This window comes from Anopheles funestus, chromosome 2RL, assembly GCF_943734845.2.
Source record: "Anopheles funestus chromosome 2RL, idAnoFuneDA-416_04, whole genome shotgun sequence".
NCBI lineage: Eukaryota > Metazoa > Arthropoda > Insecta > Diptera > Culicidae > Anopheles > Anopheles funestus.
The window spans coordinates 54,621,273-54,649,218 of record NC_064598.1 but is presented as its reverse complement, the minus strand read 5'-3'; the positions used below and the strand labels follow the sequence as shown (position 1 = coordinate 54,649,218).

Below are 27,946 nucleotides of genomic sequence, written 5' to 3'. Positions count from 1 at the left end.
AGTTAACTAAATTTGAATGGCTTGTTGGAAAGCGTTTTCTAGCTAAGTTTAATGATATATATGAATGAGAAAAAAAGCCTATCTTCGTTTTACATTTAATATGGTTGAGATATTCTTTTTACATGTTTTAACACTTACATATCTCACGTGTCCCCTTTCGCTTGCAAATGGAGCGAAGAGCATGGGAAAATTTATTGGGGAAAAAACTATTGCGCGCGAAAATCTTCGTTCCTTGCATCAGTTCAGCATCAGATTGTTCGTATTTTCCCTTCGTGCGTTCGTGCATTCGGGTGCTCCTGATTGTGTCAGTCCTTCATTCCTTCAGATCTTAGGTTAGTATAATTTTCAATTTCGATAGGAACGCTTTAATACCGGCGACTCTCGCGTGTGTTGAACATTTGTCCGTGTAAGTCCCGAATATCTCGCATACGTTTACTACAATAGTGTAATGAGGTTTGGAATTTGCTGCTACTCATCAGTGCAGATTTAAAACAAAACGAACAAAATCAAAAAAGATTTTTATTATTTCCCCTATGAATTATTAGTTTGAAAAAGTTTTGCAAGAACTAAACCGTATGTGCTTATATCGTAAAACAGCATTACAATTGTTTAGATTCTCCGTTTACGAAGTCGGATGATGATGATGAAGAAAGCCCACAAACGTAAAAGCAATCAGAAAAAAACAGAACAACATATTTGGTACAGAAAAGAGTGAGATGCCAAAGAAGTGAGTGAAAGTGTGCAAGAATTAAACAAAACTTTCTCTTTCTTGGGAATTTTGTGTGTGGGTTTCGGTGAGGTAATCGTGATAGGCGAAAAACGACTCGAACAAATGTTTGCCTACTGAAAGCTCCGATTCCATTTCCGCCACACACTGTGGCCAGTACGTGTAAGTTGCTCACGAATGTGTTATAATGTCCACAAACTTCCTTCCCTTCGGCAATTATTTCACCTACCCCAGCAAGGACGTATTTAGTCGTGCGGTAGGCGCCCATGATGGTTGGATGGTTTAGCCCACGTCAAACATGAGCTGGAGTGCATGGTCATAGAAGAAAAGCGCTCCCTCTCTCATCTTAACAGATCAGCAGTGGGCATGTACCGCCCAACATCCTGTTTGCCGCTAGTGTAACAAATTAAAACTATATTCAGGTCTGTTACGTGACTTGTGTGCGCTGATTTACGGGTTTTCCACAAAAAAAACAATTCTCATTGATTGGAAATGATGCGGAACAGCTATTAGTTCTGATGGTATAGGCTAGAAGTGTTGCGAAATTGTTGAGAACTTCCTGCAAAGGATGTTGGGCTTGGGTTTTGTTTTTCTCAACCGTGATTTCTCATAAACACTCTCGCGTGAACACCGCTCAAGCGTACGCCGCAACAGCTGGCTGCATCGATGGGGTAGTGTATTGGTCAGATTTCGACTGCCACGAAGAGATGGAGCCGCCTAGTGTCGGCCACGTGTTACAGAGGTCATGGACAGATAGAAGAAGAGAGCTAGAGATGGATAAAAATTGACAGAGAAAGAGCGTGAGAGAGAGAGAGATAGATAGAGCGGTAAATGAGAAGGAGATAACTAGAGGGAAAGAGGAGAAAAGTTCGCACCAGAGACAAGCAATGGGCAAAGGTTTCGCAAAATGCTGTCCGTAAATATTTAATGCCCTTCACCGATTCGATCGATGAAAATCTGGCAGAACCTGACCTTATCATCTACCAAGTGCGCCTGTTAGCACTCACTGTTTATCATTCGCACTCATGCTGTTAGGTTTCTTTTTTTTATTTATTTATTTTTTGGTTTTCTCTTGTTTTCTCCCAAAAACCAAACCAAATCAAACAATACAAAAAAAAAAACAGCAAAATTCTTCGCTTCTCATGATAAAAATTAGACTTGTCAGGAACGTTCCCGATGGCTGTGCTTGAGCTAGATTGTGTTTCCCATTTTCGCTTTACCCAATTTGCCACCGTTACCACATTGATCGAGATTTATGAAGGTTTAATAGCCCCGAACTGTGCTTATAACATCACAGGAGTTATTCCAACTGACATGGGTTGTGCGTTTTCCGGCTGCGAATGGCATGTCATGCTATTATTTTTAGCTACAATTATTTACTATCTTTAGCGACAACAGAAGCACATAAACCGAATATGTACATGACTCATCATGCTATAAAAAAAATCCATGATGAATTTAAAACATTAAACGATGGAAAAAATTGGTCAATAATTGGAAGAATATTTAGAGCATTATGTTTGAATAATCATTCACACTTCCTTTAATTGATAATTCTTTTTGTATTCCTTTTTACGCGAACAATTTGTATCGGTTAAAGGTTTTATTCTTTATGTTCCTAAGGCATTAGAAATGCAACTAAATGATTGTAAACTGAGTTATGAAAAGACAAGTGCCATTACACACCACGGACCACATGCGAAAATGCGAAGCAAATTTGCTCCAATTTGGACCAGTATTGCAGATACAGGTGAATAATATACAACACAATACAGGCACGGCAGGCAAACTCACGCTACCCGTACAGACGAAAACATCCGATCGATCCGATGCAAATGATTGTGAAGCCATCCGCAGCCTCCGGTGGTTGAGCGCTGGTAACCATCTCATCTTCGTCAGTATCAAACCAACAACGAAGCAAATGAAGGGGGAAAAAAAAGATCGAATGAGAAAAGCGAAAATCATGGTTTCGTTCACAAACTAGAAATATGCCATACGGTGAGCTGCGTATGGGGCGAGTACTGTGGTGGGAAGATGAAAGGAGGCCCGAGTGTCGTGCTAAAATGCTAAGTAAATTGAAGAAGCTTGCCTACATTCGCCTCCCCGAATGGTAATGAGACTGGATGTGCGATGGGTTCGAAGTGTTCCGTTAAAGGATACAAACGAAACTCTTCCCAACGCAGCTCGGTGTCTGTGTGTGTCTGTGTGTGTGTGAAGGGAAGGGAAGGGGAAAGAGATTGGGGAGCATGGCGTAGCGGCTATCACGGTGGTAAGTGGCACCTTTCATATCCTTACATTGTCCGTACCGTGTGTTGGTCGGTTTGATGATGTGCGGTTGGGACATCGCACTTTCTAAGGATGGCGAGGCTGAACAGAAAGCGAACCAACACGGACAAATGAACGGAATACTGTTTTTTTTTATTTTACCAAAGAAAAGAACCATACCGTGATGGCACTGATGGTTTAGGTCGGTGAATGCACTTGCCAAGAAGATGTGGTTGTACATTTTGTTGATAAGGCACAGGAAATCTTTGGAGCACCACGAAAAGGTATCAAAAGTACGGTAAAGGCGGACGTTCGTGGCAAGCGTTGGAGATGGTCTCACGAACGGTGAATCTGACTGGCGACCAGCAGTCCACGCAAGCAAGTCCATCAAGGACGAACACGACCACAGCCACCAGCAGAGAGACAAAGGCATCGCCATCAAGAGAAAAGACTCACTTCACGATCCATCGTCCATGAGGACACGGTGAATACCTCGCCGTTCCTATCCATCTGGCGCAGGGAAACAGAACATGAGGTGCATTCCGTAATGGTGAAATCTCATTTTTATGTATCCATCTTTGATTGACACACGTTGCGAATGCACGCGAAGCATCTACTTTTGTGTGTGCATGATGCATCATACAAGAACATAATTTCCCTACGAATTCAAATGCCTTCAAACTGCGGGTGGCACAGAAGCGTTTCACCGAACCGAGTTTGGAAAAGGTCGGTTCAAGTGGTCTTTCAAGCACCGTGGGGTCGTGCGCGATTGTTCCAAGCAAGACCTGCTGGTCCCTTTTTGTGCACAGTTACACACAGTGATACAGGATACGGGGACCAGCCGGGAAGCAATTTTTACCTTACATGTTTAGGGCATGCATTACCAGCCTAAAAGCGCTGCTAAATACTCGAGGGAGACTGGTCGTAGGTACATTTGTGTGGGTGTATAATGTTTGCTGGCTGAATGATTACCAGTGAACGGTTGAACCATAATTAACCCGTGTGACTCCGTGTGAAGCGAACACACGGACAGATACCTAAACCGTGTGGTATTTCTGTTACACTTCGGATGAAGAACAGGAATGAAAATTGCCAACTTCTCAACGCGTGCTTCTACTGGCCACTCGACACTAGACGGATGTGTTGGAAGGAAAATAAAAGGGCACACATTCCTTCGCCACCCCTTGTTTGACAACGGCCCGCTTCTATCAGATACGCGGTGGCTAGGCGATAGGCGCATCCCTTCCCATGTAGGGCATCTGCAGAACAGCAATCCTGCCCTTTCGTTGTATATTTTAATAAAAGTTAAAAATAAACATACATAGGCCCATGTGAGGCGCAGATTATTTACATATCTGCCCATCTATCGAATTAGTTTTTTTTCTATCTGTGCTTCGTTTTTCTCCCATGTCGTTTAGCCCACAGAAAGATACTCCAGTCCTGCTAAAAGACGGATGGATGTTGCTGGTGGCCCGATAAATAGGACTATCGGGTCCTTTTTGTTTTACTGTGCCCCATGAGCATGCTAAAGCTGTTTCAATTTGCTAAACCCACTTCATACTAATGGAGAATGTGAGAAGTTCACAAATTGGAGCAGGATAGAGAAAAGGTTGAGCCAACTCGAAAGATATGGTTCCTTGCAACAAATTGTTGGGTCGGGAAAAAGCTTACCAAACAGCCGGGAATGTTTTAATTGTAAGATGTTTTATTACTGATCGATCGGTGGTGGAATTGTTTTCCACCAGTATAATATTTGGTAAACAAAGATTAACAATATATATATATATATATATCTTCAGGACTGTCCATTTACCGGTCCTTAAATTAAAAGAAATTTAGAAAGTAAGGCCACAATCTCCTAAAGTTTAAATACCTCAAAAGAATATATAAAAGAGTTTTTTTTTCATGGACATGAAAGTTGCCGTAAGAGGCCGTTACATTAAGCAGACATTACACTTGAAATCGATGTTCGAGCATTACGAGTATTTCGACAATAAGCAAATTCAAAAATATACTACAACCGGCATGATATGGAACAGGAATATTTCTGATAACATTTTGGGGAGCATAATGAGTATAATCTTTCCGAAAGATAATGAATAGACTGGGGCCAAAGCTGTAGACACTGTGATAAATATAGGCATGCGGTAATGTTCAATTAAATGTAGTGTTCACCGTAAAGATATCACTGTAACTGAGTCTTAGGAGCAGATAATCAAGAACTGAATCTTAAAAGTAGGAGATTTCCTATCAAAACTTCGATATGCTTTAATTTAGTCGGATCTCACAGCCCGAAGCATTGAAGTTTTACTCCATAATCCCAAGTTACCAAAGAATATAATAAACAATTTTTATTAATTATGTCTAGATTTATACTAATAAATTTTCCAAACTTCTAATCCCTGGAGTTTGCTTGCATTCCCGATCATTAACTGGTAATATGAATATAACATAGGCTTAGTAGAGGTTTGCTGGACATCTACAATGCAGCACTACATATGTACATATTTTCTGGGTAACCCGATGCTTTAGAGATAGAAATGTCAGTCTTCACACTACAGGACCAGTACCAAACCCCATCTGATATTTTTGTAATATGTCCCATACTCAGTTGTTATATTTAATATTATTGTCTACATTTTGATTTACATAATGTTCAAAATCGACATCAGACATAGACCTAAAGTCCTGAAACTGCTGAACATTTAAAACCCATTAAACTCGTCGATAATACCCAAGCATGCTTTAAACAAACGAATGCACATCGGTATCGTACTTTACTCCACTTATGCAACTGTACGAGACAAGAAGCTGTTGGAAAACGTTACTTAAATAGGTGTATCAATGTTTGAGCAGCTTTTGCAGCTGTATGACAATTGACCGTGCAAACAGCAATAGATCAGACCTGACTCCCTGTTGCAAACTAATAGAGTTTTTTTTCTTACATGATGACCGATACCAATTGATCGGAACCCAGACGACAATTTTGATCGCCACAGTTATTTCTTTCCGAAACATGGTATGGTAAATATAGAAAAAATGGTGATAATTTGATTCGTGCTCACACAAAGATTTATTTTGGATGAAATCTGATTTCGGATGGAAATGTCGAGAAATATCCTACTACTACTGATGGTTTTTTTTAGTGACGTGACGTGATCCAGCGTAAAGAGCATCAAAGAAAGCTTCAGTATGAACAAGAACAATGTGACTTTGTGTACTGATTTGCAAATATCATTCACTACTAGAAGGCAGTTGTAATATCTCTGTAACGCTACGATCAATAGCGTTATGCGTTATGTGCAGTACAGTTTTGTCATTTCGCGCCATACTCAAGGTTTGCATCGTTATGCATCACGTGATCGTAACCGTGACTAATGTTCATAAATCTCACACGTAAACTTCCGTTTGTGTCAAAGTGCGGCCACAAACTTACAGTTCGATCGAGTGCCGATCGCCCGCACCTTTATAGTTGCAGCGTCGCCTATCAGCCGGTAGATCTACAGCGATCGTTTACATACATCGACTTACGAATGCGATCAGGTTGGATTGTGTGTAAACGAACACACCAGCCACATTAGGGCAACCGGAACTGCAAGGTTACTATTCCGGTATCGTTATTCTCATGCCCGGCCATTCTCGTCTACAATTCATCCAAGCTCTAGACCGCCTTGGTACTTACTGGGTACGCGTTGCGTTGAATTTATAATTAAAACAAGAAGGGTTATAGGTAAGAAAATGTTTACGAACACTGTTGATATTGAGGTGAGTGGTAGTAGTGGTAGTCAGTATTATCTCAAATTGTGCATAAGAACGCATATCTAAACCCAAAACGACTATGTGTCTTCATTACCATGAAAACACATACTATTCGAGATATTTCGTTTATTGATTCTAGCTCATTCTAGGAAAGAAAAACTTTACTGAAATGCACTTTCTTTGAGTACAAGCATTAAATCAATAAGTTACACCTTGTCAAAACATGTGCAGTAAAACCGGCTTAAATAAAGAACAGTATCTTGTTGAAAGACTAACATCATATTGATAATTGGGAGTAAAACCACATTTAACACGAGAAAATGAAACAAATGCATGTATACATAGTGTAAGAAAACAGTTTTACTTGAAAGTAAAAAGACACCGCAAAACCATGTCACTAAAAATAACGATTGAAACGTTACGATTTGATGTTAAATTATGCGTCCGTCTATCAATATGATGTCGAATTTATGTTGCCATGTGAACACTCATTCTATGCTGTGAAGTATGTTAATAATTTATGATTATATTCTTTGATATTTTCCTCAGTTCAGGACACGCGTCAGTTTAGATTTGAAGCGGTCGAACTTCACCTTGATCGTAAGTTATCATTCCATCATATCAGCGAGTGTGAACAATATGCGAAGTGATTTGGTTTACTATCACACTCAAGATTGTATAATTACTGTGTCAATTGTCCTTCAAGGTGAAGCCTGGTAGTATTTTTTTCCTAGTTCAAAAGACACCAAACAAATCTCATCCTGGTCGGCTGATTTAGGTTCTAACGTACACTGCCCAGAACTTGAAGAGCATGATATTAGGTAGTGTTCGAAGGGAAACGCCAAACAGAGAGGCAAAATAATTCCGAATGCATGAGCAAATTGTACAGGTCGGATTGTGTTTACTCGGTGCTGTAGGCTTTGTGGTTTTTGCGGTTACCGGAAAGAAACTGAGCCAGAGCACACGTACGTACACACAGGCAAAATTGGAACCGAAGTGGTTCGATTACACCCTTCGAATTTCACCGACAATCAATCTTATGAAATGCCGGTACCGCCAATGGGTAAATAAAAAGAACACAGACACACACACACACTCACGTAATAATTAGAGGTATGATTTTTGACTAAAATAACAAAACATACGCAAAAACGCTACACACAAAAAAAAGAGCATGAAATTGTGCAAAAAATGCAAACACGCACGCGTGCGCTTCCCACGATGTGAGTCAACAACAATCGTGCGTCTCCATCGGATCGGATCTGCCGTGGAAGCCGTGTTCGGAGGAACTTCGGATGCATGCTACCGCTCAAAGGCACACCGTGTGGCATTCCTAGTGTTTCCGTGCACAGCGCGTTTCCTGTCCTGTACTGTATGCGTGTGTGTGTTGTGTCTGTTGTGGGTGTAGTTCGTAGGGGTTTCGTGTAAAGTACTTGATACGACGCAACGAGATAGACGATACTCGCGGATCCTCTTCACGCGGATCCGCTATCGCACATGGCCAAACTGTGCGCGCGTGTTCTTTTTTTAGTGTGTTATCTTTTCCACATTCACACATACACTCTATCTCTTTCTCTTTATTCTTCTCTCTCTCTCTGTCCCTCTTGCTCTCTCGGGCCGTTTCTTCCTACGGTGAAAAAGAGCATTCAAACACACTGTTCAGTGATGCGTTCACCTCGACGATTGGGTTAGTCGGTCGGATTTGTCGGTTGGATGCTTGCGTTCGGCCGCATGGTACTTCATTCAGTCGAGGAGCGCCGAGTTGTTCGAATCTTTGAACGTTCGCATGTTTGCCAACAGTGTGTTGTTGTTCGGCAGCGAACAGCATCGAGCGATTCGTCTACGTGGGTGGTGAATAAACGTTGATCGCGATCATCCGATCGTCATACAGCAGATGCTGTACCGTGATAGGTAAAGAATGTGCGTTTTTTGTGTCTGTGTGTGTGTGTATGTTATTGTTAGCACAGTCACATGGCCGTCCTACTTCTGGAAGTGACACGGAGTGACATGGTGGTATGGATAAAAATAAACAGTATCTGCATTGGGATCCTTGGTCAGATGTCGGTTGTGATCTTATAGCTGGACCCTATTCAATACAGGGTAGATCACAACACACACACACAAACACGCTCTGAACAGCAAGTGTATGAAAAATGTTCACAGCAACAAAAAAAAAACAACAACATAGCGGCAATGTCGTTTCTTTCCATTGTGATTCGTTTGTGTTGAAAGTGTTTTGTGACGCTTTAGGATACCTTCTCGAACCGTTCGTACTGTCCGACGCACGCTTCATGTCCTGTGGCTTCATTCAGGCGTGTACAACGAATCATCTCAATTCCGTAACACAGATCCATAATTCATCTTTCCAATGCAACAACGGACGTTTACGTTTCAGACCGATGAAAGATTTGAATCGTGCCTTCTAGGTGTGTGTTTTTGTTGTTGTTGTTGTAAACTTCCATTATGAAGAAGGTTCTTATCTTAAAGTTGTTTTGTTTTTACTCCCATCGTCTATCTTCGGGCAGGCTATCAGCCAGCGACTAATCAGCTTGACCAAGTTCAGGTTGAGAATACAAAACATAGCCTTAGAAGTTTCAAGTATCTTTCACCGTGAAGCGGTTTGTTTTTTACCTTCCTGTGGTGGATTTTCTCATTTAGTACGATAGTGATAATTATATTGGATTCATAAATTACGTCCCGTTCTCAACAGTCGTTGAGACACCTTGCGTGAGTTTCATGAATTGTGAAATATTTTCCTGTCTAAAATGATCTACCTAAGTAATTGTTAGTATAGTGAAGTTTTGCTGTGAATGTTTTGTAACTATAATTTACATTGTTTGTGTGTGTTCTTCAACCATAAGCAGAGGTATGAAATGGTGTGATTGGATTAAAAGTTTTCTGGATTTATACAACAACAACCTAAATAAGAGTCAGACCGATACACCCGTTGAAGTGATTTGTGTTCATTAGTTGTTCAAACGGTAACACACAGAAAATTATGAAAGAACCAATTGTGGAAAGTGCACGCAAAAAGTAAACTGAAACCAAAATTCAATCTCTTTCACAGGTTATTGTAAAACATTTTGGAATCTGCTATTTTGGAACAGTGTCAACAATTTTTAAACATTGATTGCATTGCAGCGACATTGAAGTTATCGATATCTGTTACAAACTATTATCAGTACAGTGCAATTTTTGTGATATCACCTTTTGTTGCTGTGTGTTTGGTGTAAAGTCTGATAAGGTTTCGTGTCCGTTTAACGGAACTGGAGAACGCTTCAGGAAGTGCACGATCGCGAGTATTGCCGAGCATCATAGCACCATATTGTCGACCATTTGTGACGATCTTGCTGTGGATGCCTCACCGTACGACCCCACGGTCGATCGTTGGGGAACCCCTGCCGAATTCGATTTACACGATCAAAAGCCGGTGGAAAGGAGCCACGACGGTTGGCAAGCATTGCCTGAAAGCTAAACGTTTCACATTCACACCCATCTTCAGCGTATCGTGTCCTTACCGCGGCGACGGGTTCGAAGGTTAATACAACCGTACCGGAAGTGCAGTGTAGAATTGTTGTCCGAATCGCAACCAATTTGTTGCTCCAAATTGAAGGTGTACAGTGAATGCACAGAAACACAAAAAAAAACAACAAAAGGTAAGCAGTCTCCATTTTGTTTGCAACCTTGAAAGTTTGCCACGAAAGCATTTCTATTTTCGGTGTGTGCCGTGTGAAAAAAATATGGAAACGATAATTAATTACGAAGCGCATAAACGAAATATCTGGTTATCAATGTCATTATCGCTTGTCCAGTAAAACCGATGCTTCCTGTGAAGGGATGGAAGCTGTACAACGTTATGGTGTAAATTTCTCAATATCATTGGAAACGCTAATTAGCAGCTTTCCGCTGTCTGATGGGGTAGCATTCTCGGGGGACTTTGTAAATATCCGGCAGTAAAGCCGACGACAACCATTTTTTTTTCGTAGCAAGTGATTGTGATATTTTTTGTGTTTGGACGGGAAAACCAAACGTCGTCACAAAACAAAACGGCATATTGATACGCTCGTCCTCTGCAAGCCCAACACCATTTCGGTAAAACGACATACTCGACCTACATTAACATTGCGGTAGAGAAACAGTCCGAACTTGTAAGAAGATCTTTTATCGCGATCTTAGATTCCAATCTTATTTAGGGAGCTAATAATCAGGCTGTTTAAATTAAATTTTCTTCATACAACCCGCGCTAAATTAATGCCATAAATGATCTCATTTAAACCTCACCACATCGCATTACCGCAACCGCTCTGGCATCAAACGCAAACTGATCGCAATAGTTATCTCGCTTTGCTTCGCTTTTTAGCCAGCATGTACAGAAATGCTGTGCACGGTATGTGCGCGACCATAAATCAAATCGGTCTGACCCACGGTAGAAAGATAAAACAGCAACTATTCGTGTACAGTTGCAAACACTCGTGCCATCCGTTTGGTGCTGGTTGGGCGAACGATCTCGTGCGTGCAGGTTGCACGTAGAGGACACAGAACGCACACAGATTTGAGGAGCGTTTGAGGAGGGGATCCTTTGAATCGGTAAGCTCACGATCATGTGCACGTAGCTGCACCACTAGAGCCTTCGAACCGTATCGATCGTGTCTTTGCGTCCGATCTATCCGTCGAGGTTATGGCCACCGGGTAGGGCATACTGGTTCGCTCGGCGACCTGACCGCCCGACGACCGGTCTCTGCCATGTTTGGTCATATTGTCCACCTCTATCCCTCAGCACCTTCGCCAACAGACGGAGTCGGTCACTCGCGCTACTTACTTGCCTTCCTTTCCATTGACATCGAGTACGATTGGGGCGAAGGTTGCCGTCACTGCGTATGTTTACTCCACCGACCTACCTTTCAAACGCCGTCTTCTTTTCTTGATACATTCTTTCTTTATCTCTCTCTCTCCCTCACTATCTCATCCTCCCTTTCTCCTTCTCTTACTTGTTTGCACAAATCGCTTTTCTTCTCTATTTACAATTTCGTCCCAACTTCTTTGTTCCTAAAACAAAAATATGCTCATTTTAAATCTCTTGCAACTTTTTTGCACACTATTTCTGTCCGATGTGATTATTTTGATGCACAAGATGCACATTTTTCAGGGCACTTTGCATCACAAACTCTACTCAGACGTATGAGGTTCGCGTGGTTAAAATTGTTGAGGGAATAGATGTGCTACTGCCGCACAGCACGAAATGTATACAGCCAAAAACCGTGTCACGATTAACGCTTATGCGACATTAATTAGCCCTAGGAGAAGAAGAGTTACAAAGAATACGAACAGAGAGGTGTGAGAAATGGATTGGTCTTGAAATCTGATTAGCAGCGTGTCTACTGTTACCCGCCAAGTGTCTGCAACCGAAGTGCCGTGAATAATCGATCGATCGATCAAAGTTTATCCATCAATTCGAAGCTTCGCACAAAATCCCTTCAACCTATTGCAACCGTCTTCCAACTCGTGATGGTTTTGCGTTTGCTGGACACGCATTCAGCCTGTTCGGTGGCCTTGGACCGCGGAGGGGAAAACAATAACACAACAGCAACAGCAACAACGTCGTACCGCGATAACGACGCGTTACAGCAAAACTGACGATGATGATGATGATGGCAATGATCTGGCGTGCGTTTTTGGAACGCTGAGACAGTTTTCGGGAAATGGGGCGGATCGCTTAACGTCTACCAGGCGTTGGCGTTGACGGACGGCGTTTCACGGAAAAACAAATCTTCGCTACGGGTTTTTGTTTGCACGTGCGTAAATTACACTTAACGAAGATATTTATGGTACGCAACGTGCCATGTGTGTGTTTTAGACCATCATCCCGCCATTAGTTCCTATTCGGGCAAGGCTTTTTTTTTGTTGTGTATGTGGCGGTTCATCATGATGGGGTCGAAAGTTTGTTTAAGCAGTTAATTTAGACTCTGTCTTTACGCAGTACGGCCAACATGGTCACACTTTTGTAACTGAGGCCAAGGCAAGTGCGTTAATGATACTCGCCTCATTTATTATAATGGGCAATAGTGATTTTGAAGATGTACCAAACAAATCATTTCCCCAAACTGCAAATCAGAAAAGTAACATTTGGTCGCAAATGTGAATATGCGTCACTTTGTGCTGACCGTGAAGAATTAAAATCTATTTTTGTTTATTGTTTCATGAGTAGCAGTGTTTCAAATCCAATGGCATATACGTAAAGACATCATCTAAAGTTTATTTTCTATTTTACTCACTTTTTTTATTGAGACAGTTGTTCTTAGATTTTCAAAATATGGACTATTTATTTGCTGCTTATCCATCCAAAACGCATCTATTTGTTGTTGTTTTGTTTGAAATACCTTGATTTTCTTGCTTGCCGCAGTGTAAATTGTTACATTCATCGTCCAATCAAAAGAAACGCTTGCAACACGTGCTTTGACGATAGATATAGAGAAATGAAACACTTCAATGTACACGGTATGGCGCAAGACTTGTCGTACAGGCGCTAAACAAACTGACTAACTGCGCGGCAGATGGTCGTCGATTACCTTCCCTTGCCCATCTATACACCCGCCCTGATACCGGACATGAATGGCGCAATAGTGAAGTGTGTGCGTATATGCGTACAAGCTCTCTGCATTGTAAAGATCATGTCGGAGGCATAATCATCTCAAGATCATCCGGCAAGATTAGATCCGATCGTCTGAGGATGATGGAGTAAAGCGCGGGCGCGTGAGAAAGAAAGAGAGAGAGTGAGAGAGAGAGAGAGAGACAAACAAAAAGAGAGAGAAGTAACTGGGCAGATTACGCTAATCGCACGATAACAATCAGTAACTACCTGCAACACCACCCCTGTCTGTAAGTGCCAGTTTGCCGGAACTGGTATACGCGCGTACCAGTGAAGGTGCATTTAATCGGTGCACTTTTGTTGCAGTTTGCCAATGATACTTGAACTGCAAGCGGAGCTCACGTGAGCAATGGTCTGACGGCAATTTGAAGCATTACCGGTCAACCATTTCCATAGACTTAAAAAAACCCGGCAGCGGCGCAAACAAATGTGGCAATTGTTGGCGATGACTTCATTGCGTAAGCTTCACCCAAGATGGACTTTACTTTTTTGAGCATGTCGTGAGAAACATGATACAGTAGCAAACATCAATGTTTTCAGAAGTTTTGATAGCATTGGGTTTTTTTTTGTACTGATTGCAATCATTATTTCTTGGCCTGTCTCTCGTCTAATGTCTCACTAGACATAATTTTACCACGTGGCCGTTGTTTTGTTGTTGTGGGAAAGTGCTGGGATTTGGGATTTAGGTACCGGACTTGTCGTGTGAAGACTGCTACCTACACTACTAAGCAACCGGAGTAGTCTCCGGCACTTGGCAATACATTTCCACACGTGAGCCGTGGACATACAAATGAGCAAAGGAAGTTGGCACAATTCCAGTAATTGGAATAGGCAAACCCGAACTGGGTATGAAACCATAGTCTATTGTTGTTGGGCATTTACTAATCGCTGGATTGTTTAAGTCCTCCAGGATATGCTGAGTTATGAAACATATGGCCTATTGCTGCAAGCCTGCTGAATCTATTTTCTTTCTTCTGTTCTGAATGTGTCTGAAACTTCATAGGAAGCTGCATTCCTCCGAAAGGAGTTAAGGGACGAAAAGTACTTTGTATCTAGTATTATGATAATTCGAATGAAAACTGGCATATTTTTGAAGGATTAAAAAAATAAATGTTCTGGATGAGCTTTGGCTAGTAAACTGAACATCACACTTGCAATGGAGAAAAAATATAGAACTAAAGCCTGTAGTATACATAAACAAAAATCTAATCTATCATATTATTTATTGAAGTGCTATTTTTTCGCTATTTCGCTATTGTCGATGACTCTCTCTTTCTCTTTCTCTCCTTTTTTCTCTATTTCTTTCTCTCTCTCTCTCTTGTTGGCTTTAACGACCTCTAAGGACACGCCGGCCATTTCTGACTTACTAGACTTATTTTTTACCGCGTAACCGGATTGTCACTCCTTGCTACGGGTGGACGGTCCGGGTGGGATTTGATCCCCAGTCCTGCCGTGTGGACGTTTATCAAATACACCACCGAGCCGCCCTAATATCGATGACTAATGCAAACTAAATTTCAGAGAATAAGCTGAAACACACGGTATCAGGCAAATAAATAGATATATTGCATATTAATAGTTCAAGCGAATTGTTGTTGTTAGATATTTGGCTCTGATGGCACGATATGAATTTGCATTCCAGCTCAGAAAACATTGACTAACTTTTCTATCATTTTGCTTCTCGTTATAGCGTCCTTGACATCTTCTCTGGATAGCGGCACAGCAGAAACTGATGCCTAGTGCTATCAACTTTCAAAGAACGCGGTGGTCACTCCAGTGAAATAGCGTACCACCATTATTTGTTCTTTCCTTTTGCTCCCGCTTCATGGTTCTGATAAAACAGCAACGTCAGCATCCCCGACATCTTCGTTCTGACCGTTTGAAGCATCAACTGCTTTCGATCGATCGATGAAGTGTAAGTATTGCACGTACGAATTAATTTGAATAATGTACATTTTCCTGTAGTAGATTTTCCATAGTGATGAAGCATCACTTTTCTAAGTAGTAAATGACCCTGACCGGGCCGAAAACGGTTCTTCTTACTTTATTTGCAATGTACAATTCATGACCGCATTAACAGTAAGATAGATCACCTAGTAGCTAGGAGGTGTTTATAGAAATCGTAAACAACTTCCAAGTGTGTGGAATAACAAGTGTATCGCGCCGTCTGGCAGGCAAAGTGACACGGTAAAATTTTATTACACGCGGCAATTGTTATTCGCACAGATAACGGGACAAGAATGGGTTATGGGTGGGGCTGCACGAACTCAATGATGGGATGTTCTTATCGCTCTGAAATCGTTTGTTATCTTTTTCAATTATTTCACCTTATAGTGCTATACTGTGGCACGCAGTGGAATGGAAAAGTCGAACTGAAAACAGGTCTAATGGCGATAGGATTGATGTTCAGATATGTATGCGAGCTGTGGCTGCATATTTGCTTTGACTGTTGTATGATTAGCTTACGATATTGATTTTTTGTTAAACTTCTCTTCTTCGTACAGCTAAAGTACAGACGAGCTTTAGACAGAATGCGTCATCAATTGGGCGATGGGGACGATCGACAACGAACCCGGTAACCATTCCAGGCAGTACGGCCAGCGGAACGGCTGAGGGATACAGCTACACGTTGACCAGCAGCCCTAGTCCTCCAAACAGTCCTCCCATCAATATGCCACCGCCAATACCACCTCGACCTGTGATACGACAGTCCAGCTTCACGAAGATAGGATACATGATCAATACGGCCGTCAATGGAACTAAAAAGCAATTCAGCAGCAGTAGCAGCAACAGCAGCAGTAGTAACAGTGGTAAGTAATGGCCTTCAAATAATGGGTGTTATATTTGTTCCTGTGTGCAATACCTACAGTTTTTTTAAGCTTTCTGGCACATATATTTTGGTGCTGATTAAGAACCAACTTATGGAGTATGTTTTGCTAAAAACAGCACTACTTCCAATCCATTTTCAACAATAAAGCAACAAAAATTCAGTTGCTTCTAAACTATTCGTTAGCGAAGAAAATGTATGTCCACCAATGTAAGTTACATCCGAGATTAAGTTATCAATAGTTTAAAGAAATAAGACCTATTCGTTATATAAGAACAAGAAAACGATTGTTTTATGAAATGTGCAGCATTGAACACTCAATGGACCCTATTATTTATTTCCAAAAACGGAAGATATAAGCCAAATTTGTTCAAATTAACCTATGTCGTTGCATTTGAATTATAGCTAGTGAATAATTCAAATGGGCCATAGTGAGAAAAATCTCCTCGATTGTCGGAACAGTGAGCCGAAACTGCTCGACTATGGACTAAACAGCACAGTGGTCGATGCTACGCGAATGGTCGGAGCTTGTGAAGATTTAATTTTTACCAACTTTCGGTCATCGGTTTTGCAGTTAATATTATAAAATACGCTCGAATAAAATGGCGTTAAAGAATATTAAAACGAAAAAACTAATTATTTATGTTTTGGAATTAAAGATAGTCTTCAATAATCTTTCAAGGCATTCAAGAACATGAAAGTTTTAATGACAGTTGTTCGATACAAGAGCATCGATATAAGTATTTTTTACCATAAGAAAGTTAGTTAAAATTTTTTCATTCGTTCGCCATTCTTCACGCCATTGACGGAAAACTTAAATTAAAATGGCGTTACAAAGCGTTACATTTAAATGACTTTATTCTTTCAAGATGATGTCTGCATTGCAGATCAGATGCACAAATCATTGAACAAAAACGATTTATTCAAGATAATCTATTCTGAAAATGATTACGCTGTTCGATGGAATCAATTTTGAGGGCTTCATTCTTTATTGACATAAAGATAGTGCGAGCGGTTGATTGCTCATCCCTGACTTTATTGTCAATTGGGAACGCGCGATTTTTGACAGCTGTACTTGTTCACTTCTTCCTCTTTTCATCGTGTTTGTTGGAGCTTGGTTGGCTGTCGCTGTATTCGCATTTTCTCTCGATATTTTATGTAGAATTAATTCTACGCAATACAACGAAACGTATCGAAAGTGGCCGTGTCACGAGTTTTAGTTTGTCACGAGAAAAACGGTGGTGTGTCGGATGTTTCGTAGGTTTTCTTGTGCTTTTCTTCCATACACGATTTAGCAGCTGAGCCTGTGTGTGCGCCCGTGTATGCGTGCGTGTTTGTGTGTGCGTTTGCGACAGTGTGCAATGGTGGCCGTGCAAACTTCTCGTAGGAAAAAGAACGCTGTTGAGAGTGTCGGTTTTTGTACGAATACCACGCATCCGAATAACGATGTGCGCTATTCCGGTCTCGTGTATTGTGTGAGAAGCTAGTTTTCACAGAAGCACATCATTAATTTGTAACTCGATTTTTATGGCACGACAAGAAGTGATCGATTTTGGCAAATACCGCATTGGTAAAGGAAATCAGCAGTGCCTGCTACCCTGCGACGTCGTCAATGTATGATTCGCACACTAGTAGAGGCAGTTTCCAAGTGGTGATTTGACAAGTGGCGACATTCATATCCTGCACGCTCTCAATCCTAGCTTATCGGAAGCGGTACGCATTGGAACGGTCGAAGTGTGGATTGGTCCATTGGACAGGAAGATAACCATCGTTTGCTTTGATGATTAGAACGGACAGAGAGTTGATAAAAGTGTATAGTTATTAGTGTTGTAATATTATTATTTTTCTTCTTCTCTTTTGCCCGTTTCAATCTAATCAAACGATGGATCCAGAAGTTCTGTTCCTGCGAGATGTGCTCTTTTAGTAGTGGTGATTTTTTGGTCGAAAAGGAAGCAAATGTGTGGTCGCGAAGCGGGTGACTGTGTTTGAGAAGTGTGCATTGGCGTGTTAAAGAAACATTGAGCTTTTTCACGAGAAGATTGTTGGCAACATTTGTACCTGCGTTTTAGCCATGGTCGGTGGGTGGTTCTGTACCTGATGGTCAGCAAATTTTAACCATACTCGGAAGCAAGTCGACCTTGTTGTGTAGAAGAAAAGTGAGCTGTCACACACTCACCCTAGGTTATCGCGGAGAGCTTCTTGGTAGACATTTAGACAGTGCAGTGGTATGGTGTATTTTTCTGATTTTCTTATAAGTACCATGTGGTCGTGCATGAGCACAGTCTATAGAAATAGGTGAAATTATGTGCCTACCTGTCTTAAGCAGGAAAGGCAACAGCGTACCAGCATTCGACTATTTAGCGATGTTGTAACAGACGCAATGCGTGGTGTCAAGACGTATACAAGTGTAAAGTGATTCACGCGTTTCTGACTACGTTTATTTCATTTTGATTGTTTATTTTTTCCTATTATCAGATTACTGGTTATTGTGTGACCTAGTTGTATTTGCCGTTTGTATTTGCCAAAGTGAATAAAACATAAGTGCGCAATATTATTGGAAAGCAACAGCATTTAATTGCTAAGTTTCTGCATTCTTCAGCTGTTCCGTGAATCCGAGTTGCCGAAGTTTCTATCACAAACCAGATTGTTTCGGTTATTGGAAACACTTGTCAACGAATCATTCTTAAGCAGAGCTAGTGCCGAAGAAATTTACGATAACGTAACCTACTGGTGATTCTGTTGAAACAACCAAACGCAGTGAAAACAGTTCGTTCTTGTATGAAGTCTCTCTCCGGTAGAGGTTGCGACTGGATTTGACATGGCCGGTGAGTGTATATTTTAGGTGTGATTTATGATACATGACCAGGGATATGGATGTGGTGTAAAGATGTTAGCATCTGCGGAATTCGATCGAATGTAGAAACTCAAAATCTATTCGAAATGAAGCCTCTTTGACCTTTGGCCCTTGTGACAACAAATGATCCTAACCTCACTTTCAGGATTTTGTTAGCTACGTTCTTGCTGTGTGTATCGGTGTGTTGGTCATATCTGCGTTCCGTTTTTCAGCACACAATTCTTTGACGTTTGTAGTACTTTTCCCAAGGAGAGGAGCAGAGATTCGCAGAAGATCTGTACATACTCACACGGCGTAGATTATCGGAATCGTACCCTACCAAGTGGTTTCACCGTGAGGCAGAACGGTGTAGCAGTAACGTTAATGTTGCTATCACGAACAGACAGAAATAGGTGTGTAAGTGAGTAAGGGCATTAGAAGAAGATGCTTGCAGTCTCCGTGTGTTAGTTTCTGCAAAATAAAAGGAATAAGAAAACGGATTCGCGCGCTGTGCTGTCAGTGTGTGCGTGATGGACGATTTGTTCCCATGTATAATACACTTTTACTAGCTGAGTCAGTGACGTAGGACAGGGTTCGTCAACACGTGGTCGGTTGTCATGTTGATTAGAGAAGAAAAAAATAGCACCGGCAAAAGCGATTCATATGAAATATGAACGTATGAAGTAAATATTTTATTGCTTTCAGATGTTTTTTTAATTACACTTTATGAACTATATTACATTAAAATGCATTGGATTGTATTTGCTTTAGTATGTATGCAAAAAATAGCATAATTTTGCTATTTTTCATTACCAAATAAATAAAATCCGCACATGTACAGCATAGCATAGGAAAAAGATTTCTTAATTGTTTCGATTAGAAGTACAGGGGACAAAGTGATCGTTACTTAAAGAAAGATCATTCTGCCATTCTTAAGTTCATTTTGTAGTAAAAACGAATATTCAGTTGTAAATATTCATGGTACAAAATAGCTTTACTAACAGTAGTAAAAAAATAAACCAACAAAAATGTTTTTTTTTTTGCTTGGTTAGAACGGCCTGGCCGTATCAAGACTTATTTTACCACGTAGCAGGATAGTCAGTCCATGCTACGGGGAGACGGTCCGGATGGGATTTGAACCCGGTCCCTGCCGTGTGGACGGGCGCCGTTTTCCACATGCACCACCGGGCCGCCCCGCCAACAAAACCAACAAAAATGTTTTTATCAAAATATTTTGATAACATAGTTTTTTAATAAAATTTTGGTTAGATCAACAAAGGTCGAAATACTGTTGCATCAAAGAACGTCTGTTTATGCACATTGTCTGACCGCTTTTTTAAAGTACACAAGAAAATACTGTCAAGCTCTAAAAACCTGGCACACATGTGTTTGATAGTAAATTTACGAATATGTTACTGCTTTCGAGATGTTATGCAGCATTTATGATTGTTTATTGTATGATGTCATTTGTTGTTCTATTAAGAAAAATGTTCTTAAATATTTGCAGTTAAATACTTTGTTCCTAGAAAATACAACTTAATAAAGCTTTTTTTGTCGAGAACATTTATTTCAAAAAGGAGAAAACGCAATTCTAGGTTAGACAATTTTGGGATAAACCATGATTATAAACACTCATTTAAATAGGATTAGCGATGCACATCTTGGCCAATAGCTAAGTTGTGACATTAACTCACTTAAGCTAAAATTAAGGATCACTAAATGGGATTTGGTTGATGAAAATCAATACCACAACCATATTAGCCCAGCATAGTTAAATATGATGGGCATCCTTGGCCTTGTGCCGTTTTGTATTCTAGGATAACGCCTTTTCTTTACCGTTGAAAAAATAGGTTGATTCTCTTTAGCTTTGGCACCGATTCAATTGTGTTGTGGTTGTTCAATTAAAATAAAAAGAACAACAAAACCATTTGTACATAATCTCGTGAGCAGTGTGATAAAGCTAGATATGACCCTTTACTAGCAAATATACATAGTTAAAAGACGGGTCATTATTAGTTAGTTTTTAATATATTTCAGCAATTGTTTCTCGAACTAAAGAAGTTTGTAGAACATCTATAAATAAATTATTAAAACATACGTTTTGTTAAATTTGTAACAAAAACGTAAGCTCGAAACCGGTGGTTCTTACTCTTTTAGTTGTGCGAATGACGAACCATGAATGAGTATCCATGGACAAGCAGAAAAATCGATATAAAATGCACAAAACCACAACGTTTATGTGACACTCGGATAAATACATCCGTTGTGGTTTTTCATTCGTTTGTTTTTTTTGCTTCTTAAGGATTGTTTGGCCTTTTTCCCGTGCTTTACTTACGATGTGCCTTATGGGCAAACGGGAAGGTCCATTAAAACATTTTACATTAATTTAACATGATGTTAAAAAAAGGATTCTAAAGGGAACTGAGTTTTATGTCAAAGCACATTTATCTACTCAGGCAAGGGTGGTGGATAATCCGAGTAGTTGAGAATCCCGCCAAGAACCGTCGTGTTGTTGGCTAAGCAGTCATCTTCGACCGGCTGGCAAGGTGACATTAATTTCCAATCGATGTCATCCCATTTTGCCTATAATGTACCTAGTAAATTGTCGCCTTCCGCCTTAGGGAAGGAAGTGCCCGCGGTTCAAAGAGATAATTCAGTGCGCTGTGGAAGGCTTAACAGCCTGATTGGTGTGGCAAGGTTATGGCAATAGAAACAGGAAATTCGTAAAATGTTTTTCGATTTGTTTAGTTCCAAGTCAGCCACCTTATGCCGTGATGCTGCCTTATACGAAAAATCAGTGCTGGCTGGGAGTGTTGTGCACTTACCTAGCTATTTCTAGACCGAATCCTAACCGAATGATAAGGAAATGTTGGTTGCGCAGTGTTATTCTTAGTGCAAGTAATCTAATCTAGCGCTCACAATCACGGCACATTATTCTTTTTGGGTGTAACATTGTCACTGTTCGATTATTACCTTTCTATGAAAATGTATATCTAACTAGCGCAAGGTTTAGTTTGAACCGAGCGAGAAGGTTATTATGCTAAGGAGTGATTAACACTTCGAAGTGAACATGAAGTTATCAAAATCGAAAAATGATTGAAAAATCCTTTTCCAAATCAGACAATTGAAATTTGCGGGTTTTCTGTTGCATTAAACTTTTTGCCATTGAATATTGAACACTTTTAACATTGAAAATTTTGGATTTACAAGGTAGATATTACTGATTTCTCTACCATATCTGTCATGATAGATTGATAAGGACAACAAAAAAAAACGCAAGATGCTTCCGTACGTAACATTCGACTGATTATCTTTCGTGATGGTCTTAGGTCACAAAATGTTGCAATCAATCGATTTATTGCTCAAAACATATGAGTACACTGCAGATAAGAACAAAAAAAATCAAAACATACTCTTGGCATTCTAAAGAAAAACAAAATCACGGCGCACAGGGAAATCGGTCTTTAATTTAGCAAAAATTTACCTGTTAAAGAATGATACAGAAAAGTATATTAAGGTGGAAAGAAGGAATATTAATGTTATTTTTTTTCAATTGAGTTCCTGTTTTTGTATTCAACTCAAATACATAAATTATTAATTATATTTTGTGTTATCTTTCATCCCACACAAACACACTCTAGGTAATGGCGAAACATCGTGGTGCTTTTCACAGATAAAGGGTGCCCTGGATGATGATGTTACCGAAGCCGACATCATTTCCTGCGTCGAGTTTAATCATGATGGTGAACTTTTGGCTACCGGTGACAAAGGAGGAAGGGTTGTTATATTTCAGGTAAGAATATTTCCTCGTAAAAGCAATGAACTCGAAAATGTTTAGTTAGGCAGATGGACAATTTTTGTAATGTTCTCACGATGTGAAAACGTGTGGATCATTGACACACACCTGATTAAGGATTCGAAAGTACAGCAACTTGGCGACCGGTTGCAAACAGTTTTTTTTCCTCACCGGTTGATTTATGCTCGTGGTCTGTTTAAGTTGGTACAATTTTACGTAACCAAACAAGCTGACATGATGCCGAACCGGTCATGTTTCCTTTTCGCTTCCATAATTGTAGTGAGCTCAGTGTTTTGATAGAAGCTTTCGTGATTTTGCCCACAGGGTACTCAGAGGTTGGATATTTAACCTAGATCGTGTGATACATATGAAACAGCCTTTTTGCACTCTTTTGTGTTGTACAATTAAAAAAAATAGTCTTCTGCACCTAGTCTTAAATTGGAAATTACATCAAAATTAATAATTTCATTACGAAAAGTCATGTTTGTAATGTACTGATTTTTTTTCCTTCTCTTCCTCAGAGAGATCCGTCTTCGAAGGCATCCACACCGCGACGTGGTGAATATAACGTGTATTCCACGTTTCAATCGCACGAGCCAGAGTTTGATTACTTAAAGTCGCTCGAGATCGAGGAGAAGATCAATAAAATCAGATGGCTGAAGCGAAAGAATCAGTCACATTTTCTGCTTTCGACCAACGACAAAACGATCAAGTTGTGGAAGGTGTCCGAGCGCGACAAGCGTGTGGAGGGTTACAACACGCGGGAAGACAATGGTAGCATTCGCGATCCGGCCTCGATCAATGCGCTGCGAGTTCCAACGATCAAACCGATGGATCTGATGGTGGAAGCGTCGCCACGTCGCATTTTTGCGAACGCACATACCTATCACATTAACTCGATCTCGGTGAACTCAGATCAGGAAACATACCTATCGGCGGATGATCTCCGGATTAACCTGTGGCATCTAGAAATTACAGACCAGAGTTTCAATATTGTCGACATTAAGCCGGCAAATATGGAGGAACTGACAGAAGTGATCACCGCGGCCGAGTTCCATCCGACAGATTGCAACGTGTTCGTTTACTCGAGCAGCAAGGGTACAATTAGGTTATGTGATATGCGCTCTTCGGCGTTATGCGACCAGCATGCAAAACTGTTCGAGGAGCCAGAAGATGTGGATGTAACAAATAAAAGTTTTTTCCGCGAAATAATCAGTTCTATTAGCGATGTAAAGCTGAGCAACTCCGGGCGCTACATGATCTCGCGGGACTATCTGAGTATTAAGGTGTGGGATTTGCTCATGGAAACGAGACCCATTGAAACGTATCCGGTAAGTGAATTCCAGCGATCGTTGGGGAAATGTTTTGACGACGACATATTTTACTATTAACTTTATGTGTTATCCATTCTCTGCCAGGTTCATGAATACCTCCGTACAAAGCTGTGCTCGCTGTACGAGAATGATTGTATCTTCGACAAGTTCGAATGTTGCTGGAATGGCAGCGATTCGGCAATTATGACCGGCAGTTACAACAACTTCTTCCGCATCTTTGATCGTAACACGAGTAAGGACGTAACGCTGGAAGCGTCCCGGGACATTATCAAACCGAAGACAGTGTTGAAGCCGCGCAAAGTCTGCACCGGTGGCAAGCGGAAAAAGGACGAGATCAGCGTTGATTGTTTGGCCTTCAACAAACGAATTCTTCACACTGCTTGGCATCCGCTCGAAAACATCATCGCCGTGGCCGCAACCAATAATTTATTCATATTTCAGGATAAGTTTTAGCCAATAGTAATAGTAGTAGTGAGGATAATTAAACATTATTCTAATTGTAATGATTATTATTATTATTATTGATAGAGTTTCCTGGGCAAGGCGAAGAACAAAAGAACTGTAAGGGATATGGAGTTGTGTGAAAGTGATGAGAGAAGCGCAATATTTTGGCATACTCTGTAAAGCGATTGGGAAATGCGAACGAATTGATAGAAATAGCGTTTGAGCGAAACATAAGCTTTGTGCGCTTGTTTCGGTTCATACAGTAGAAAGGAGCAGGAGTAAGACGAAACAATCAAATGGCTAAAAATGAAAAGAACCCGCCTTTTGTAGCTTGGCGAATAATGGGCCGTCGTAATGGATGGTACATCTTTCACTGAAAGAGTGTGTCAAGATTAAGTGGCCACACAAGGTAGCTAGGATAGACGAGATGATGTACGGTGATCCAATCGCATTGCACTGCATGTTATTTAAGCACATGAAGTTGAAACAGCTTTACACAGTTCATATTCTGCGCGAAAAGACAAACAAGTTGATGTTGCTGATGTGCGATCACGTTGCGATTGAGTTTTCCTTCGCACTTTGTCCCTTCGATTGAATGGGAATAATGGTTTGGCGAATAATCGGATCTTTCATTTTGGTTTTTGCATTTTTCATTTGTCGTTAAGTAGCAACTGTTTTGATTTGCCAAATGTCCCCAGGCCTAGCAGTCCCAGGAAACGCATGATCAAGAGCAATCCGATCGTTATCCGCCCCAACAATAGTATCAGGAGTGTTGGCTTCAACGACGGCACTATACACAAGAACAATAACTACTAAAACGCCATGCATGTGTTTGAGTGCGGGTATGTCGTGTGAATGAGCCCAAGTATGAGTGCGTTAGAATGAGTGTGCGCGATGTATTTTGAATGCGATAGTGTGCGGAGAACAGAAAGAGTGGGACGCACTGCGTGCGCTTGGAATGATGAGGAGTGTGAAAAAGGAAGTACATCGTTAATTCTAGATTCTAGTGAAATAAACCAGTTAGGCCGGTGTTTTGGGTAAACGATTCTAGCAACGGAATGAAGCAGTGTAAAATAAAACGAATCCCTGCGTACATGGCGATAGCCTGTTACACAGTGCAAAGGAGAGAGCACAGTCAGGATGATAAGCAACTGGGAATAATTTTGCACATAGTGAAAAGGGTATCAGGAAGAAAACGTCAATCTTGAGGATGTAACGACAAAATAGTCAAAATCAATCCTAATTTGTTTCATTTAGAAATTACTGGTTGATGATTTTTTTTTCTCATTTTTGAATCGTTGTCTATCATCATTTCGAGTCATTCTATCATTAGAGAGAATTACAAAACAATAAGAATTACGGACATATAGTATACATTGAAAGTTCACAAAAATCGTTCTCACAAGGTAGACCGGACACATCGGACAAAAAGTAATCAACGCATCAAAGGTTTAATTAAGAAAGGCTAAGTAAAATATCAGCATACTTCGCAGCTCAATAATGGTTAAACAAAAAAAAAACAGCAGTACCTTTTCTGTGTTGAATTAGCATAATGCGACTGTATGTATGTATGTATGTATTGAGGGGTAGGCGCGCGTATTGAATCGGCATTTCGATAACCTGCTTTCAATTTCCACTCACAGTTTCATTTGCGAAATGAAATATGTTTGTAAAACTATTCAAAAAGAAGGTGTTGTGTTAACGAAACCATTCTCATAAACACTTTGCTCTCCCACTCAGTCTCGGCTATTCCAATTGCACTTTATGCAGCCCATTACAGAGAGATTATGAACGGCATTATTGGTCATTGAAAGTTCGGTTGATGGTGCCAGTCGACGAAGCTTTATGCATGAGGGATTTATAACACTTAACACATTTTATCGTTTATTCTGTTGTGCATTTAAGTGGGCAAGGCTGAAGCTTAGGAAAGGAGAGAGTAATAGAAGCAGAATATGGTCAGAAATAAACGACAGCAGCAAATCGAAAGCAAACACTCACCGCACTTAATTACGATGCATTAAAAAAAAACTAAAGCTAGAGAGAAAGAAGGACACAATTAAAATATTAAGCTAAGAGGATGTGTGAGCAGCAGAAAGGATATGCTGCGGCGCATGGCAGGGAATGTGGCGTTTGTTGTCGTTGTAAAGAGTTGTGCGCTAGATCACAGACAATTGGAATGCCTGTGAGGGGCAGCAGGTGCTGTTGGATGGGTTGTGTAGCACGAACGTTTGTCGATCGTGTCATATGAATTCGGTTTTAGATGTTCGCCATTGTTTTCTTAACGAAGATCGAACTGCCACTGTTTTGGGGTAGTAAGGAGAAACGCCGAAGCGACGTGTTAAAAAAGCAGTTTACACATAATAAGGCAATCAGATGTGCAAACGCATTATGATACATCTTGCAAAAGAGAGTACGTACGGTACGGTTATGTGTAGCAGCGTCTTAAAAACAATTCCTTTTGCGATAGTGTTTTTTTATTACTATTCTTTATATTAAGTTAAACTTTTATCCCACTTATGTTGTTGCTGCCCTTGTTCCGACTTGTTTTGTTATTAGAGCTTTCGTTTGTTTACTCCAGAAGCAGTTGTAACATTTGGTCGGTATCGCAGAATCCGTGTGGCAGAGCACACTTCTTCGTCGCCTTGCATCTGGATGAAAAGACAAACACAACAGAGGCGGCAACCACGATTGGTTTATAGATTGAGCGGAAATGCGGGACAGAATTACTTGTGTATGATGGCATGTGATACTCGTCTTTACTTCGTCTTGTACGGATCGCAAAAGACTATAGACAACAAGTATAGGAAGGTTCTGTAGATGATAGTGATGGCAAGAATATGCGCAGGAACAAAGATGAAGACACAAATCGCGTTAGCGAGCGACGAACGAGGGTGACAAATGCAAAGGCTTGAGAAGATATGGCAGCATAGCAGGGTGGTAAACATACACACACACGCAGCATTTTGGCGCAGAGATAAAGAGAAGAAAATTGGAATGGTTTAAGAAATCCAAGAAACGAAGCAACATAAGCGAAGCGAACAAGAGAAACAACAAAAATCAAATGAAATAAAACAATGAAATAAACCACAACAAGCAAGAACGTGTGTCGATACAATTACAATGGACAACACGACCAACTATTGAGAACATTAAAAGAAGCTTATTAATAATATGTCTGTGAAGTAAGTAAACGGTTGTGTGTTTTTGTTGGTATTAAAAATATATTTCTTCTTAAGAGAATAATCAAAAACAAAACGCACCCGTTAAATCGGACACCGTAAAATTGGGCAAATATTTTCGATTAATCTGTTGTTT

General features: G+C 40.5%; 1 protein-coding gene across 11 annotated transcripts; it reads left to right on the top strand.

Annotated features, from left to right (window-relative positions):
* The first annotated feature begins 344 nt into the window (after positions 1-344).
* On the top strand, positions 345-27,731 carry LOC125761091 (protein phosphatase PP2A 55 kDa regulatory subunit). Of its 11 annotated transcripts, none has more exons than XM_049421915.1 (7): positions 345-406; positions 9,819-10,407; positions 15,088-15,312; positions 15,902-16,207; positions 22,699-22,850; positions 23,375-24,184; positions 24,272-27,731. In XM_049421915.1, the coding sequence occupies exons 3-7, from the start codon at positions 15,306-15,308 to the stop codon at positions 24,638-24,640; spliced, it is 1,644 nt and encodes a 547-aa protein (XP_049277872.1). In that variant the 5' UTR covers positions 345-406; positions 9,819-10,407; positions 15,088-15,305; the 3' UTR covers positions 24,641-27,731. The 11 variants fall into 11 exon arrangements, with proteins under 11 accessions (XP_049277872.1, XP_049277870.1, XP_049277871.1 ...); XM_049421913.1 differs by lacking the exon at positions 345-406 and adding an exon at positions 8,466-8,662; XM_049421914.1 differs by lacking the exon at positions 345-406 and adding an exon at positions 8,466-8,671.
* The last annotated feature ends 215 nt before the right edge of the window (positions 27,732-27,946 follow it).